The following is an 18,678-nucleotide window of genomic DNA, read 5'->3' as shown; positions in this document are numbered from 1 at the left end:
CTTAAGCTCATGAGAATCCTAGAACCTTATCTTGCATCTCTAGTCCAATCTTCTTAGAGTCTTCTATCCAATGCCCTTGAGGGGTATGATTGCATCAACTACTCTCTTCTTCGGATCCATTTTCTTGTTCATATTATTTTGGTTCATGTGGATAATGGTGCAAAATATTCACAACTAATGTTTAACTTTTTGTCTAAAAATTTGATTAATCATTTTTAATAAAAATTTTGTTTTTGATTAATCAATTGTAATATAATTTTTCTTTTTAATTATTTTTTTACATACAAAACTTAAATCCGAGGGTTTAATTGTTCATAGCTTGCTTGTCCATATTTAAGAAAATGTACAATTAAATTTAATCATGAGCAAATTAATATCATTATCCCTTCATAAATGACTAACAACTTAAATATCTTATGCCAAACATATCCTTTAAAGTAATATTATACAAGACTTTAAATATCGTCAAGCAATTTAATTTAGTTGATTGAATAGAATATGATTATTATAAATTCTTTAATACATATTTTTAATTGTTATACATAAAAAAATACAGATATTTAATCAAATTCGCAGTAACACACACAGTCACAATACAAAACCTGTAGAACTAAGGAACAAATTAAAAGTGACGGGGAAAGATATAGCATACAGCCAGTACTAGAATACAACACATTTCTATAAATTTTTTACATAGACTTTTTTTTATTGTGTCATGTTTCGCTTATAATTAAGTACTTTGGTGCGGTGCGAGGTGGTCCTCCTCTCCCCGATCATGATCTATGTTTCTTGTTGGAAGCTAAACGTCCCCGACAGTACTAATTTCTTTTTCTTTGGTCGATAACCCGACAGAACTTTTCAAATGAAACACTAGTTCATGAAAAGCTTTTTTACCTTCAGTTTTTTTTTTATCTAATTTTTCTTACTTTTGTACACCCTTTCTCACACAATAAGAGTTTATCGTCCGTATGCGACAAAGGGGATCACGTAAGCAAGAAAATTTTAAGACTTTGATACGTTGCACACAGTGTAGACTCGTGGTGCTTTTTCTTATTTTCTATGCAAATTTATCATCATGCTGTCCAGCTGATCCAGTCAACTAAATAAGTTCATTTTTCAACAGCTCTAATGCTCCACCTATGCCTATAAAGACCATTTCAAGCAGAAATGTGTATAAAGTCTAAGTTAAACTGAAAATAGATTATGGGATTTCACCAACCTTAGCCCACAATTCCAACTGATTTCTCCAGTTAAATATTTTGACCGCCTAAGATTTAATAGGTGAAGAGAAATGAGCACTTAAGCTACTAAGCAAAGGTGAGGGACCACATCTTCAAATGGCAAAACAATCCCCTTCAAATCAGTAGCAGAATGTGGTCCCGTCACATTGTTAAATTCCCACCTTCAAATAAAATTATACACCATAACTCTTTGAAAGCAGAATATGGATTAAAAACATGATTCAAGTACAAGTGGTGGTGGTCTCAAGAATATGCGGCTGCCATAGGTGGAAAGCATAAAAAGGATGTTTCTTAGATTTTATCTTTTTCTTAAGAATATTATTTCAGATCATGCTTCAAAGATTCGTTTAACTATGCCAAAACAATTGAGGCGGGGACTTAGTTTATTAATTGTTTGTTCGTACCATTAACGTGGATAAATAATAATAACAGTTCTATGCTCATGATGTCAAGGGACTGGATTTGTAATCTGGACACACCAAATTATGCGGAATTCAGCATGTTTTGCTCGGATATAACGGTTTCAAAGTCGTTCAAATCTAAATCCACATGGTCCCCTTGTCATGCTAAAGAAGTTTCGCTTGTTTTTTTTTTTTTATTTGGGTCTGATAATTCTGAAAACTAGATGAATTAGCTAAACAACTCTGCTGGAAATTAAGGCTAGCTTAACTAAGCAGGGAAATGTATTTGGACGCAAGTCTATCTATTCTTTATTTTGAGAATTTGTGAGCTAACGTTTAGGATAACACAGAGAGCGCATATTGCAAGGCTAAGGTATATTATAAGCATCTCTAATGACTTAAAACGATACTTATAAGTGTTCATTTGTTTTAAAATTGACTTCAAAAAATTTGATTTTAAACCATTAAACAAATTGAGATGTGTTCAAATAAATCTAACTAATTATAAAAAATTAATTTCAACCGTTAAATTTACTATGTATTACTTTAAAATAAACAATAAACATCTTGTTGTTTATTGTTTTAGGTTATATTTGATAAAATTAACTTAAAAACTGAAAATTTAGTTAAAAATTCATTAATAATTGAAAGTTAAAAAAATAACTTATTAAATTATAAGTATTAAATAAAATTAAATATTAAAGTAATTGAAAAATGTAAAATAATAGAAAAATAATAAAATTATGATTTATTTAAAAATAATAACTAAAAAGTTAGATAGATATATTGAGGATAAAAATGAAAGAAAAAATAAAAAGTTAAAAGATAGAGACTAAGTTAAAAAAAACTATTGCTTCAAATAGAATTTTAAAAAACACTAAAAATTATTTGAAGAATTTATTTAGCATCAAACAAATTTTTTAACTAGGGAAAAAAAAACTAAAATTTAACTAAAATGTTCCTTCTAACACAAACTTAAAAGTATTTTGAACTGCAGGAGGTGGTCAATCGTAAATACAAAGGCTAAAAATCCTTAAAACATTTTGTTGTTTAATAGTTTAGCATAACAAATGATTATAGATAGTTGAGATCTCTTTTTATTTGTAGGTTCATTTGATTTTCGTTTGCACTTTAATACACCAGATTTAACGTTAATAGGTCATACTTTTAAGTTCTAAGAAATAGTCCAGAGGGGTAAAGCAGATTAAAGTCGGAGGGTCAACCGGTCAAACTCTTAAAAAAGTGAATGTAATCCACCAATTTAATTGTCCTAACTCAATTTGTCTAACTTGACAATCCGTTGGGTTGAAGGCGGAATTAGGGCAGGTTGAACCACTTAACCTATTTCACTTTGCTCATCATATTTAACTCATTGGTATTTTAAGAATATTTAAATAAATTTATATTTTTATATAGTTAAGAATATGCATTAGTATATAAATAAAATGTGTTTGAAGAAATATGCTAAACATGTTTTGATAGAGGCTGCAATAAATAAAGATGATGTAGTCGACATTGTGGTGAAGATGCTTTGAACAAGACTAAAATTGTGAATTCAACATTTTATAGAGATTAAAAGTATTATTAAATCTAAATTAATTTCTCTATCGATGGCTTCCTGAGTTAATCAGTTCTGTAAAAGTAAAACTGATTAGATAATCAGTTCTGTAAAACTCATTAGCTACATATATGAATTTAAAGTTTTCATAGAAAAATGATGCCCAAATTGCAATTAAGATCGAAGATAACCAACACACACAAAAGAAAAGTGATTAAAAGAAAATAAAAAGTCTTTCCTTTAACATTAAAACGTTGTTTTATTTAAAATGAAAAGAAAGATCACCTCCGCCCTCATTCATAGGGAAACATTTAATTTAAGTATTTTCTGATAAGAAAGACTTGTACCGATTAAAAAGAAAAGAAAAATGAAGGACATGAAGGTATAGTAGCGTCATTACAGCTCGACTATATTTGTTTTCCTATCTGGGAGATAAAAGGTAAAGCAGCCCAAAGGTTGTGGTCTAAAGCAAAGTTTTCAATTATGATATGAGCCTGTTCACAAAAATAATACAATGCTGCAGACATGTTTGGGCCCAACGTCCTATTACCTATTATTCCATTGCAATTTTCAGAATTCTTTTTTTTTAACTAACATTTAATTACCCAGTATTAATGAAAATGATTTTTTTTACCATTGTGGATCAGTTAACATGAAACTATTCTAACTTAATTAAAGGTCTTGAGTTTAAGTATTTAATATTTTTTAATAGGTAAAAATCAAAGATAGAATTAAGAGATTTATAATAACTTATTCACCTACTTAACTGAATTAGACCTCTTACACATCAAACATTTGAAACTTAGAGTTTTTCCTCCATAACCATCCTACTTAATTCAAACAAGATTATCAACATTGATTTCCATAAAAAAATACTTTATTCTATACTAAAAGAAGGCGGTTTTCCCATTAAATTTATTTTTATTTTATTTTATATTTACTATTGTGCTTGTTGTGTGTTATATAATACAACTGTTGAAATTGTGCTTTGGTCCCAATTGACATACAATTGAGACGGGCAAGAAAAAGAAATTAAAACCAACATAATTGATTCTTTGACTTCTCAATTTCAAGTTATTTACAAGTTTAAATTAAAATATAACTTTTAATTAAAATACAAATTTTATGTTATTATTTTAAAACAAATAAGAGTTTGAAAGGTCCAGAATTACAGCAAGGAGACAATCATCATAAGACAAACAATAAATACTAATACTTTAGTATTGTATTATATAGAATACACATTGATTTATATATCTAAATTTTTTAATAAACATATATTTTTAAATATAATATAATTAGAATTTATAAGAAACAAGTATTTTTGAACATATAAATTATATTTTAGATTTATAAACAATAATTTATATTGTAATAAAATGTTATTTTTAGTTATTGATAACTAAAATAATGTATTTTTTTATGTATTTTAAAATACAATAAATCACTAAATAATAATTAATGCAAATTTATATTTTCAAGATATTATTATAAAAATTATCATTTTAGTTATCAATAATATAAAAAACCATCAACTTGTATTTAATTATTAATTTTAATCCGTGTGAACTGAATTTACATTTACTACAAAAATTCAATATTTTCAAATTGTAGTTAATATAAAGTTTATTATTATTTTTAATCTACATTATTTTTTTAAATTTTAAAATAATTTTTCCTCTAAGTAAATATATTATATATTTATTATTTAACCACCGCCATTTAAACATATTAAATTAAATTAATATAAATGATAAAATATAAAAAGAATATGACACATTGTGTGTTGGATCCGGCACTTACCATTAGGTTAAAAATAATAAATAATTAAGACATAACTCTTTTTACTTAAAAGCGTAACACTTCAAGTGTCACAAGTTGTTTGTGACCGGATCCATTTGGACTGTTACGAGACAATTGATGTCACAACATTATAAATATTGTGAAGTTGATTAAAAAAATGTTTAAAATAAGATGATATGACATTATAAAAAAAATATGATTAAAAGAAGGGTTAAATGACATGTTGGTCCATATAAAATATAGAAATTTTTTATGTAGTGATTTAAATATTTTTATTTTGATTTTAATGTATGTATTTTCATAATTTCTTTTGTAAATTATATTTTTAAATTCTTGTATGTTCAAAACATACTGTAATTTAAAAAAAAAAATACACTTCACTAGTTGATGAAGAACTTAAAACACATTTTATCAAAATAAATTATATCTGACTGTCCTAATAAACTTTTTTATGACATTACAAATCAATGAGTTTAAAAACAACCGATTTTACACGGAGAAAGAGGTTACATAATCCAGAAAATCGAATAGAAAAAATCCAGCAAAATTCTTTGCTAGAGATGCTCTACGAACACCAACAACGAATCATTGCTTTTTCTCTGAAAAGTAGGTATAATTCGGTACGAATTTCCCTTATCTAAGAAAGTGAAATTCGGGTGGTTGCTATAATGTGCAACTTAAAATACAAGTTGTCCTTGAGTTGACGCAGTTCTTTCTTTTCCTAGCATTGGAGTGATTTGGGCTAGTGCGTGTTTGAATTTGACTGAGCATTTCCAAAATCAATTTTGATTAAAATAGATTTTGAATTAATGTGATTTATGTTTCGATATTTTTATTATAAAAATAAGTTAGAAATAAAAGTTGTTACAAAATTTTAAGAAATACTGGAAATACACTTTTTTTAATATATTATTTATAATTGGTTGAAATTTATTAAAAATAATAAAAAAATTATGGGTCTTACATCATATTTAAAGCTTAAATTTATTGTTTTCAATAAAGTTTAATCAATTAAAAATATTGTATTTTAAGAAATATATTAGAAATTGTGTTTTTAATATTCCTCTTGGATATTTTATTCAATGTTATAACTATCTAAAATTATTTTGATACAAAATCAATTTTGGACTTAAAATTAATTTTACACTTTTCAATTTTTGAAACCAATCATGTAAAAAATTATCTAAAATTAATTATAGAGTCAATTAATTAATTACTCAACCAAAAATCAAAAGACGGCCCTTAGAGCATTTCCAATAGTCTTCATATAAGCAATTCATTTTATATTACCTCAAATTTAAACAACTTAACTCAATTTTAAGCGACTCAAATAATTTTCTCTTCAATGAGAGTTTCTATTAACAATTAGTTGTTTAACTTACAAATTTCCTCATTCTCTCTTCTATATTCAATACAAAGTTAAACAACTGATAAAACAATAATTATTTATCTAAGCAATTCAAAATCAAATGTAACACATCAAAATAATATATTTTTGTTAAATAACTCTCTTTATGGATGCTCTTAGTAGACGCAATTATCATATATTACATGAAAAGTGAAAAGAGTATTTCCTTCCCTGAACATTGTATATATGGATATACAAACAAAACAAAAATCAGAGAAAAATTTTGTGCACATCACTTAAATTCTGGTCCGTATTATTGTAAGCTTGTGTTCACCTTGAAATTATAGGAGTATATATCCCTTCACCAGCTAATTTTCTTTTTTCTCTAAATATAATATTAATATAAAGTATAATCCATAAATTAAAGAATATGTTGGTACTGCTGTGAGCTTGTTTATATATATTTTAAATTTGTTATTATATGAGTGAAAAAATGTGTATGCGTATGTTCAGTGGGTAGAAAACAACGGTACAAGATAAAATAATCGACAGAAATAAAATGAGGGAAATGCGTTTGTGAAAATAAAGTGTACAAATAACTATTGATTAAAAAGTTAATAATAAAAATTGTAATTAATTATAGCGTTTGTTATACATATATTTAATTTTATAAATATTAATATTTAATTATTAATCTTTTAATCAATAATTGCACACATTTTTATTCTTTGAAGTACATTTTTCAATTTAAAATAGCTATATCTGAAAAAAGTAATTTGTGTTGATTTATTTGTTAGGGTTAATGAAACATTAATGTTAGGGTTTATATGTTGGGAGTTTGGTAATGGCCTCTAATTTTCAAAGATAGGGAGATCTAATTGATTTGACCATCAAAGAGTCAATCTAACAAATATTAGAAAACATCAACACAACAGACGACCGCGTGAAACGTAGATGGTATAGAAGAAATTGCAAGGGTCAAAGTTCAGATGCTCTGACTAGGTATCCCTATCAGTACCAAGAGAAAGGTCTCTATTTGGATTTTTTATATTATTTCGAATTGTGATTTTGTTGTTCTTCCCTTTTGTGATGTTTCTTCCACGAATTTTCCTTGTGCTTTTTAGCTGTCAACTAAAAATGAATTGCTGTGCAAGGTTACTAGTAATAGTATCGGTTCCTTTACGGGGTATTTTTTTTTAAAAAAAAATTACCATAATAAATATATTTTAAAAAAATTAAGAAAATGAGTAAATCATACTTTATAAAATATAATTTCATTATTAAAAAATCGTGCTTCAAAGAATGATTTTTATTTTTTGAAATATTGTTACACTGAAATTATATATGTATATATGATTTTATTTTTTAAATTTTTTATCATTAAAAGTTAAAATCGTATTCTATCATATGATTTCAACATATTTTTTTTAATTATTTTAAAAATCATATTTTAACATACGATTCTAATTTTTAGAGAAAAATATTTTAAACAAATGAAAAGTGAAATCATGCTTTAAAATCGTATATCAAAGAATAATTTATCAATTTTTGTAATTTTTTTAAAAATATCGATTATGATAATTTTTTAAAAAATTTGTCCATTCCTATAATGCATGATACTAAACCAATAGATTCATAAAGAAATCAACACCATGGTTGGTTTTGGTTACCCTCTTTATTGATCTATTGGCTTCTACCAAAAATATCTTATAATGAAGAATTTGTAACCTTAGAACCTTATTCCCAAGTTGGTGTCTGTTCTAACAGTACGCAACACAACATTTACTTTGCAATGGCAGAGAAAAGCCCTCAACGGTAGAGAAAATCCGTCAGACTCTGAAGCCCTCAATGAGTTCCCTTTGCACTTGCAACAAGATGCATGTGATTCCATTGTTAGACCTTCAAAGTCGACCTTCAATCACCAACTTATTTCACGAGCTTCAAGTTACCCAGTTACCCTTCAAGATACAAACCCTAATCTTCAATTCGGAATTGAACATTGTATTTTATTTTGAGAAGAATAACCCTAACCTCTGCCTCATCCAACGTTTCAAAATCTAACATTCAGATTTCTTACCAAAAGATTAAATTTTCAAAAAAGACCAATATTAAATTTTTCAAAAAACATAAAGAACTAAAATAATCTTTTAAAACAAAAAAAACCAAAATAGAAAAAATAAAAAGTAATAATATTTTAACATTTTAGTTATTGTGTTATATCATAAGTGTATTTAAAATTAACTGACATGTCAACATCATGTCAGACACTTTTGTTAACATTCTAGCATCAACTGATAAAAATAATTAAAATAAAATTTTTAAAACATAAAACATTAAAATAAAAAAAAAAACATAAAAACTTAATAGATCAAAATAATATTCTACCCTACAAATAATATTTCTCCTTTCCCATATACTTTCGACTTACCTTTTTTTTTTTTTGTTCTTCATAGTCCAATCAATAACCGCATGCCGTTTTCTTTTATCGGCAAACAAAGGATTATATATATATATGTAAAAGAGCACGAGAAGTGCAGAAGATTACAAAAGATGGCCATCAAAATAACAGTCGTGCTCCCTATGAAGACGAAATCTTAACATATACATTTTGTATGATGCATATTCAAAGATTTTTTAGTCCAACAGCACCAATATGTTATACACATTTCCTTAATGCTACCCTTTTCCAATTAATTACACCCAGCCATGGTACTATCCTCGATATGTATTGGTAAAGAAAAAAGCAAAATAGCAACATGTCCAACAGCCTCCACTATAGTACCCCATCTCACGGATTTCCCCTACCATGTCCCTCCTTATACTTATGTCCCCCTCAGATACGTGCTGCCCTGCTCCACTTATCGCTAACATGTCCTGCGGCCCACACAACATCCAGATATGCTGATCAATCCTTGATGCACAGCCACCGTGAGAAAGGGTAGCAGAAGTCCTCCATCAAACAAGAATTTCTTTAAAAATACATGAATTTCTTTGACCCCAAATACTCCAAAGAATAGCCGCACCATACCAGCTGCCATCTATCATTAGTTCTTCTTGACTCATTTGGCATATAGTGTTGGTTAAAATGTGCCTCAACAGTCCACGGAAAAGCTGTTAAAATACCAACCTTATAGAATACCACTGACTCCAAATAAGAGAAGAACAAGGGCATTCAAAGAGGATATGACAAATAGACTCTTCAACCTGAAAGCAAAAAGGACACTTATACTCTTCCTCTGTGATATGTATACCCCTCTTTCTCAAGTTCTCCTGTAGCAACCCTGTTCAAAGCAATCCGCCAGATGAAAAACTTGATTTTGGGAGCCACATTCAATTTCCATATGGCAGAGAGCACAGAATGTTCCGATGGATACTGTAAGTCCAGTAAAGCACGATAGGCCCAACTCACCCACAAAAGGCCAGAGCTGTCAGCAGTCCACACCATTGGTTCTCTTGATTCTGTTTCAGATTCATATTGCATAAGATCTGCTCAAAATCCCTCTGCCACCAGTCCCTCCTCAACGAGAAGCTCCATGACTTTGTGACACAAAGATAAATTCTTGGGCACATGCTATAGACAGCTTGTAGGCTACTGCACTTAATCATTTTAGATTTATATAAATATTTTGTATCGTCATATATTATTATTATTATTATTATTCTTATTTATTGATAATTATTATAATAAAAAAATTCAAAGTTAGAACTCAATTTTTAAAATGATAGATTGAAATAAACCAAAAGTTAAGTTAAGCCATTCAATTTATATCAAAAGCATAAGAATGTGTTTGTTTTACAAATCAAAAACTTATTTCCAGAAATGTAAACATGAGAACGTAATATTTTAAAATATTTTGAGAAATTTTTCCAGGTATTGCTGATTCTTGGGAATATTGTGGGTTTCTTTTTTAATATGTTTTCACATGATTTTATTCCCATGAAGAAAGATAAAAATGTGATATTTTTATGGAAATATAAGAAGATACTCTCTAGATATGCACGTAACTTCCATTTTTACTTTTTTGTTAGTGTGTTGCTGATCCATCAACTGAGTAGCACCTTCACGTGAGTTGAGATCATAACTAACTAGAAAGCATAGAAATGATAAAAGTAAATTTACTCCACATTGCACTATTGAGTAATCCCTACAACTTATGTCTGCTGTCTTGCCTGGCTACCTACGTGTGCCAGTTCGTCCAAGTTAAATACAAACTGTTTACATCAAAGAATAATGGAACAATTCACAACTTGTTAGAAAAAGAATATGGCAACTACGTAGGACGGTAAATCGGTAATTTATCCTGCAAGTTGTAAAGATGCTCCCTCCACATCTTCCATTACTTAAGATATCTCCATCTTGTTACACATGGGAGGTAAACTCTGTAATGCTATTGCAAAATTGAAGAGCAGTTAAATCTAGGTGCTTTCCACTATCTGACCTTGTATTCCCTTAATCCAGGTTGCAAGGTTAGAGAAACTCTATAAACTTTACGGTGTATGAAGGAAAACTCCTCATGCAAAATTGTCTAGCAGAAGTTTGCCGTACTATTTCCAGATTTTTCATGGTGTGTGAATTTTATGGACTTAATTCCCACAAGAAGAAAATCCTTTGGGAAGACGATTAACCCAAGCAGAAGGAAGAATACCGCTCTGTGAAACCAAATATACAATGAACGCAATATAGGCTGTTGTGCAGGAGCAGGCTAAAAGACCAAGCAAGATGCCATTCACCTCAGAAACGAAGAAATCTAACAAGAGATATCCATTAATTATTATTATCAGTCCAGCAACAGTCCATGCTACTCTCTACAAAATAAATAAAATAAGCAAACATTAGTATGAAAGAAAAAACACAGATGATTTTGATAAATTGAAATCAGTTTACTGAATGAATATCGACATATAGTATTTGCTCATCAATTTTACGTAAATTAGTTTTAGATCAACCCAATTCCCACAAAAAGGACCACAAGCATGTGAATCCTGTACAGGAACAAATCCCTGTGCAGGATTTTAATGTAAATTATATAACAGTTATGCAAATGGAAATCAATGTGCAGCAATCATTTTCCTTACTGTTAGGAGACAATTCCTTAAAACTTTAGGACTCAAGAACTCAAGCAAGGATCGGTACAATTTCCCCCCTATATAAGTATGAACTGAAATTCAAACACCTTCACTTGATGTACCAGTGAAACATTCATGGAATGAGAAACAATCGCTGTCAGAAAAGGCACATGCATTGGCATCTATATTTTGTAAAATTAGCTTCGAGAAAGTGACCAATAATCACTCACATATTTTATTTAACTAAAGAATTCCAAACACCATAAATTTCTCCATAAGCACTTGTGAGAGAAAAATTAGGGAAGTAAAATGAATTAAACTTCTCCCATAAGGTAAAATCATATTATACACTTTTAATTTTTAGATAAGATAGATGAGAAAGCTGCTAAGATAGTTAAGGCATATAAGTTGGTTTTAATTTATGAGAAAATTTTGATTTATTTTACATCCTTATCTATTATGAGTACTATCTTGTAAGTTCTTGTGCAGAATTTATCCAAATTGGGCTACTAACAAATTGAATTTCCAGGATCACTAGTTTGTTGCTTTTCTAAACCCAAACTCACTGAACCATTCAAAACTTCAAACTCTAAAGTCAGTCCCATCTATTAACGTATCCAGATGTGATTCATGAACATAAGTAATGCCCTAGTAACCCATAGTTCGCAGAAATTCATGGCTTAGTAACAAAATAGTTGGACAATGATACACTTTGCACAAACAAATCTTCCAAGTTATTTAAAGTCAAATTTGCTGATCAATTCTGCTACAGGAATACAAATCCATTTACTAACACCTACGATTAGAGAATTCACATATGTATTTGATTATGAACAAAGATAATCACACAAAAATCATTAAAATCGAATGCATCTAAACAGCAAAACAAGAAAAGGGATAGAAGCAAATATAGACGTCAAGAATCAATCATGTTACAATCTCTTAATATATTACTGCAAATCTGTTTCTATTTTTACCCAGAAAACAGGCATAGATTGTTGTTGAATAGCCAACAATCATCTTAAATAAATCTAGATTTGATAATCAAATTGACTCTAGCTGCTAAACTAGACAGAGTGACAAAACCGTTCTTAACCAGGGAAATAGAGATTTCTAGCTGCACAGACAGAGCTGAAACATTGGAAAACTTTACTTTTGTCCCCTTACTGTTGCCAAATAATCTAGTAAGTTTAAAAAAAAAAAACTCTGAATCATGAGGGGATTTGCTTCAGAGAGATCTTATCTTATAATTAACAACCAACAAAATGAAAGAACAGGGAGATAATTAACTAACCTCAAGAACAGGCCCAACCCTAAAGGTTCCCATGATCTGCTCTTTGGAGACCAATGTGAGGAGGGGAATTAGAGCAAAGGGAATTTGCATTGACTGAAGCACATTGAGCCATTCATTCAAAACATCCAATGAGCCTTCGGATCTATTAAAAACAATAGCTACAATTATAGTTGGCACAATTGCAAAACTTCGAGTGATCAATGCCCTCAACCATTTCTTTAAACGAAGGTTGAGGAAACCCCCCATTATGAATTGCCCAGCATATGTGCCAGTGATGGTGCTACTCTGCCCAGCTGCCAATAACCCAATCCCCCATATATAAAGAATAGGGAAGACTCCTCCCCCATACTTCTCTTCAAGATACTGCCCTGCATTGACCAATCCTATGCTATCTGCCTGCTTGGTTCCATAAAAACCCTTGGCAAAAACTGTGGTGACAAAAAGATTGATCATGAAGGAGACTGCAAGTGCAGCCGATGACTCAATTGAATAGTAGTTGAGAGCCTCCTGTACCCGACCTATCTTTTTAGGATCAACCTTCCTTGACTGAACCAAAGCAGAATGCAGGAATACATTGTGAGGCATAATGACACAACCCACAACACCCACAGCCTGACGAATTGTTTTTGAGCCAAGTCTTGGAACCAAAATACCTAACAAAAGGAACAAATACAGTTATATTTTTATTTCTGAAATACCAGTGAGAAGAGCAAGCTATTGATAGGAAGAAAGATGAATCACATAGAAAAGTGATATTCGAACCACATCACCAGATGAAATTTACCCATTAAAAGCTCTTCTCTATTAGGTTGAGCATCACCAAACATCCAGGCAAAAGAAAGACCCATGACAGCGATGAGAACCGCAAAAGCAGCTTCCAACTTCCTCACTCCATAGTTCTCAAGAAATAGAAAGAAAAAGCTGTTCAACAACAGAGAGAATAATAAACCACAGTTAAAACACGTTGGAGCATCACCAGGAAGCAATTAATCAAAGGCAACAACAACAACAACAACAACAACAATAATAATAATAAAACATGAAACCAAACCTAACCAACAACCGCTTAACATCATATTTAGAAAAAGTTAAATGAAAGACGAGCTAAATGAGTGTGATAAGCGGAAGGATACCAATCGGAAGCAGTGATTAGAACTCCAGCCCAGAGAGGGAAGAAGCCTCGGCTAAGAATTTGGATGGCGATGGCACTTCCAATAACCTCTTGAATGTCAGCGCCAATCAGGGCCAGCTCGGCCATGAACCAGAGCACGAGGCGGGCCCAATTGGGATACTCGTCCCTGCAGAGCTCGGCGAGGTGGCGGCCCGTGGCCACACCGACCCTGGCGGAGAGAAGCTGGATCAAGAGGCCCATGAAGGTGGCCCACATGAGGAGCCAGAGGAGGGAGTAGCCCGCGATGGCCCCAGCCTGGAGATCCCCCTCCAGATTCCCCGGATCCAAAAACGCTATGCTCATCAAGAACCCAGGCCCAGTGAACAGCCACAGCTTCTTCCACGAGAAAGGAGGAGGAGCGCTCCCATCGTCCACCCTGTCAAACTCCAAATCCGCCACCAGGATCTTCTCCCCCGCTTCGTATGCCACCTCTTCCTCCCATGATGATGCTGCTTCTTCTAGAAGCCGGTTCGCCTCCGATTCCTCTTCTCGCGACGGAGCACTCATCGTTGATCTAATCTGTTACTTAACTTTCCGGCCAGTTTGCGGTGGCTTGCTGCTACGTGTGCATACTCAATGCGCCTATTTATACGGATCTATCGTACCCATCTGCTCGTGGACTTAGTTACTCTCTGCTCCGCTCCTAGATGCAACCCATGGACTCTAACTAACACTGCAGCGACACGTCACGGATATAGGGTTATTTTCGTCATTTCCGATAATCATTTGCATCCTCCGTCGTTCGATCCGCATTTCAACATCATTCTTTTTTCTTTTGTGGTGAGCAGTTTACAACAGCTCTTCCTGACATGAAATGAAAGTCCCCTTAATCAATTTTGAGAAATGCCAGTGGCATCCTTTTTCTAAGACTCTTCTTCAAAAATATTTTATTTTATGATTAATTAGAATTTATTAAAAATTAGTATTTTTAATAGGTTTTATTTTTTATTTAATAATTTATTCTTTTGATTTATATTAAACGAAAAGTAAAATATATAAAAATTCATGATTTTCAATTAATTTTAACAAATTATATAAAAAAAAGAATCTTTGAGAAAGAATATTCCTATAATTGCTTCAATCTTTTCTTCTTGTTGTTAAAATGTCTACATAAAATTATAAATTTAAATTTGTCATTTTTATTTATTGAACAATAGTTAATCAAAACAACATTAGTTTTAAATATAAATAAATACTGTTAAAAAGTAGTATTTGCTTGTTCATAAATGCAAAACAATTATTTAATTTTTATTTATTACACCTTGTTAACAAATGTATTAGAAATATTTATTAAAAAATAAAAATATTACTGTATTTATTAAAAGTAGCAACAGAATGTATTGATAATAATAAGATAAATATTTTTATTTTTATTTTACTAATATACAGTCGTTAAGAAGATTAATTTATTTATGAAATGGTATTATAAGAACAACTCTTCAAAACTCATAAAGCTATTAATATTATTGTGTTTGTTGTATTGTTTTTATAGTAATATATATGCATTTGATATTAAAAAAAAATAAAGATTTGTGTTGACAAATGTTAAATGTCACTATATTTAATTATTTATATTAATTATTGAAAATGAATATATTGATGACTTTTGACCCCTATATATGTAGTAGCAACTAAGCGAGTGTTACGTGCTCTATTAAGTCTATTCATAATAGGTATTGGGCGTTTTTAGCCAAGAAACGTAACAGGATATCGACCCTTTGGTTCTCATCCAATCCTTTTCATGATCTCTAATGGGCGTGTGGCAATCACGTGGAATCAAACTTTTGTTTTTTCTTATAATTTTAGTTTTGGAATGAACATCCCACATAAAATCATACATCTGTACCAAAAAACACATAAATTCATTCATTAATTTAATGTGATTTGTCTTGACATTCCTGCATTGTATATAAATATAAATAAAAATTAATTTTATGAACATAAAAATTTGCATTACATCCGATCATGGAATAGTAACTTTTGAGTAAGGATATTTGAAGCCTCTAATCTCCAGTTTAATTAAGCAAGTCAGGTCAGTTTTTCTAAAAAAATTAAATAATTAAAAGGATTATGGTTCTGGTTTTAAAAAGAATTTTTAGAAAGAAAAATAAAATAAAATAAAGTCTTTTATGCGCAAGCACCGACACTGAAGCTGCGGCAGCACTGGCCCTGCATTAATGGTGCAAAACTAGTGAATTGTCCCATGATGCAAGAGTCCTTGGTTAAAATTTAATTTAATTTTCGTACAAATTAGACTAATATTATTGTCCACGTTTTTGTTGTCTTATAACATGTGCATAATGTTTATGAAAATGACTTTTACTTGCAGTCCTTTGCTAATTTCAATTGTTTTACACTGTATTGAGATGAGTTTTGCATTTTCTGTTCTCATATAACTTTTTAATATTTTATCAGGTGTCATCTTTTAGTAGTGCATTGCTTGGCAGCGTCAATGATATTGTGTAAGGAGTTTCATCCTATTACAATTATTCAACTAATTAACTCGTAAGCATAAGTAGATTTTCTTAGAGAAGATTATTCATCAAATGGAAAAAAATAACCGTAGGAGATTTAAATTCACATATAGAATCTTTAACTACTTTTGCCAGACCATTTTGTAAGTGGCAACATAACACGCAGTATACCATCAATAGGATGGGTAAGCGGGTCGATCTCGTGTAAGGTCTGTCCGTTTTATGATCGGACATTCTGCATTTTTATAGGGATCTAATAAATTGATTCAATAAAAATACAACACAATCAAATTAAGTTTAACATAAATGTAAATAAAATATCAACAATTAGTCAATTATATCAATAAAATAAATAATGTCTTAACAAAAAAAATCCAAGCAATAAATCCAAAATATGAAACTTAAACATTTCCAACAACAAATGATTCCATATTTGAAGTAGCTTGAGTCTTCTCCATCTTCACATTTTCATATTATTTTTCTAAAATTTAAAATCATAATAAATATTAGAATCAACTCAAATTAAGTGATTAAAAGACAACAATTATTGCACATTATTTACCTTGTTCATCAAATTCTAGTAACCAATTTTTAGTATATATCAAGGCTTGCACATTATCACCAAGAAGCCTAGTTCAATATTTGTTAAGTACCTGTGAGCCAATACTAAATGCCGATTTGGAAGTCATAGTTGTAATTTAGATGCTCAAAATATCACACACCAACAATGAAAGATCTAGATTAAGCTGAATTTTTAAGGTGCTGTGGTTGGTGGGATTCTCAAATCATGGATTAAGCGGACTTATGGACAACCCGTGGACCCCGCTAACTAAACCCACACAGTCCACGGGTTAAATGGGGTGACCTACAAATATTACATAACCACGAACTATTTTAAAAAACTGGTCCGTTAATCGCACGAACCGTAGATTCCACGAATCATTCCATAGACCTGAAGCTACCTGAGAAGTTAAAATTTAATTTGGTTAGCTGTTCATTCTCTCTCTCCTCATTTTGTTCGGCATGATTATATATATGGTCCTGCAAAACTGTAAACGTTAGTGTTCATTGTAACAGCGCAAAATCATCTCAAAAAAGTACTAAACAAAGAAAAACAATAATGCAATCTGCAGGAGGATCAATTACCACATAATATTAATTTGTAGTACGTAAGAACATTATGAGGTTCTAATTAAAAACTTTGGATGTTGGACCAGTCATAAATTGATCAGGTTCTAATTTAAGGTTATAATATATAGTTTAAAAAAGTAATTAATTTTGTCATTTTTATTAAAATTATTTTGGCATTGCATACTCTGTTATAATATATCCTTTATTTCTCTTATTTATTACTTTGGCGTTGCATACTCTATTAATAAAGTTATAATCTTTTAACTACTTACTAAATTTTAATCTTAATGATCTATATAATGGAGGACCCAAGTGGAAGTGTTCTTCTATCTTCATACATCCCAACAAAGGAACATTTTTGGGGTATAGCACTGTACTTAATTGTCTCTTTGCAACAAGACTGTTTAAAGAGAACAATTCCAAAAGCTACAAGAAAGCGCAACAACGTGCTGAACTGAAAACATAACCTAGTTGATACTCAGCACTTTATGGTGTTGTTTGAAAATATTCGTGTGTCATCACTAACCGATAGGCACCATTTTTAGAAGAGTGTCCAACTTAAATCCAAAAAGTGCTACAGGGCGTGCTACTATATATATAGTTTTGATTTTGGCGATTTCGTTTCTAGCTCTTAATTAGTATCTGCATGAGCCATCAGATTTTGATAAGAAAGTAAAGTGGGCCATCCTGAAACACTTTCACCGGCTCACTTTTGTGATTCTCTCTTATTGATTGTTCCAAGCCAAGCACATGGGTTTATTCAGTTGCAAAAGCTTTTTGCAAATTCAGAAAATCTTCATCTAAAATCGGGTTGCTGTGACTGCGATGTGAGAGTGTATTATGAGACTGCAAGAGAGAAAATGACATTTGTTCTCCACTCAGAACAATATTGGAGCCCTTGGCAGATGAAAGAACGAATGGAGTGAAAAATTGGCATGTAATAGTCCATGGGAACAGTTGCAGCACCATTTCAAACCACACACGGAGCTTCACTGTAGACCCTTTTGGCAAACCACTTGAAGCACTTTAGCTTGGAATATTTATTTTCAAGATTGAAGATTAAAATTCGACACATCGTTGTGAACTTTCTATCCATAATTTTAAAGCTGATATAATCACTTCCTATCACCAGCTGGCTCTTGTGGCGATTTAATTTGGGTCAAAACACTATGTCCCCAAGTTAGAAAAAT

At 30.7% G+C, this 18,678-nt stretch overlaps 1 protein-coding gene across 1 annotated transcript; it reads right to left on the bottom strand.

The window, feature by feature from the left end:
* Positions 1-10,453: 10,453 nt before the first annotated feature.
* Positions 10,454-14,444, bottom strand: NRAMP3A (metal transporter Nramp3a). The gene is made up of 4 exons (NM_001357779.1): positions 13,846-14,444; positions 13,497-13,633; positions 12,713-13,365; positions 10,454-11,157 (listed from the first exon to the last, which is right to left on the bottom strand). Exons 1-4 carry the CDS (start codon positions 14,388-14,390, stop codon positions 10,936-10,938), a joined length of 1,557 nt encoding a protein of 518 aa, NP_001344708.1. The 5' UTR covers positions 14,391-14,444; the 3' UTR covers positions 10,454-10,935.
* Positions 14,445-18,678: the final 4,234 nt, after the last annotated feature.

Source organism: Glycine max, chromosome 4 (assembly GCF_000004515.6).
Source record: "Glycine max cultivar Williams 82 chromosome 4, Glycine_max_v4.0, whole genome shotgun sequence".
NCBI classification, from domain to species: domain Eukaryota; kingdom Viridiplantae; phylum Streptophyta; class Magnoliopsida; order Fabales; family Fabaceae; genus Glycine; species Glycine max.
The sequence above is the reverse complement of the archived record's forward strand: the minus strand, read 5'-3'. Positions and strand labels throughout refer to the sequence as shown.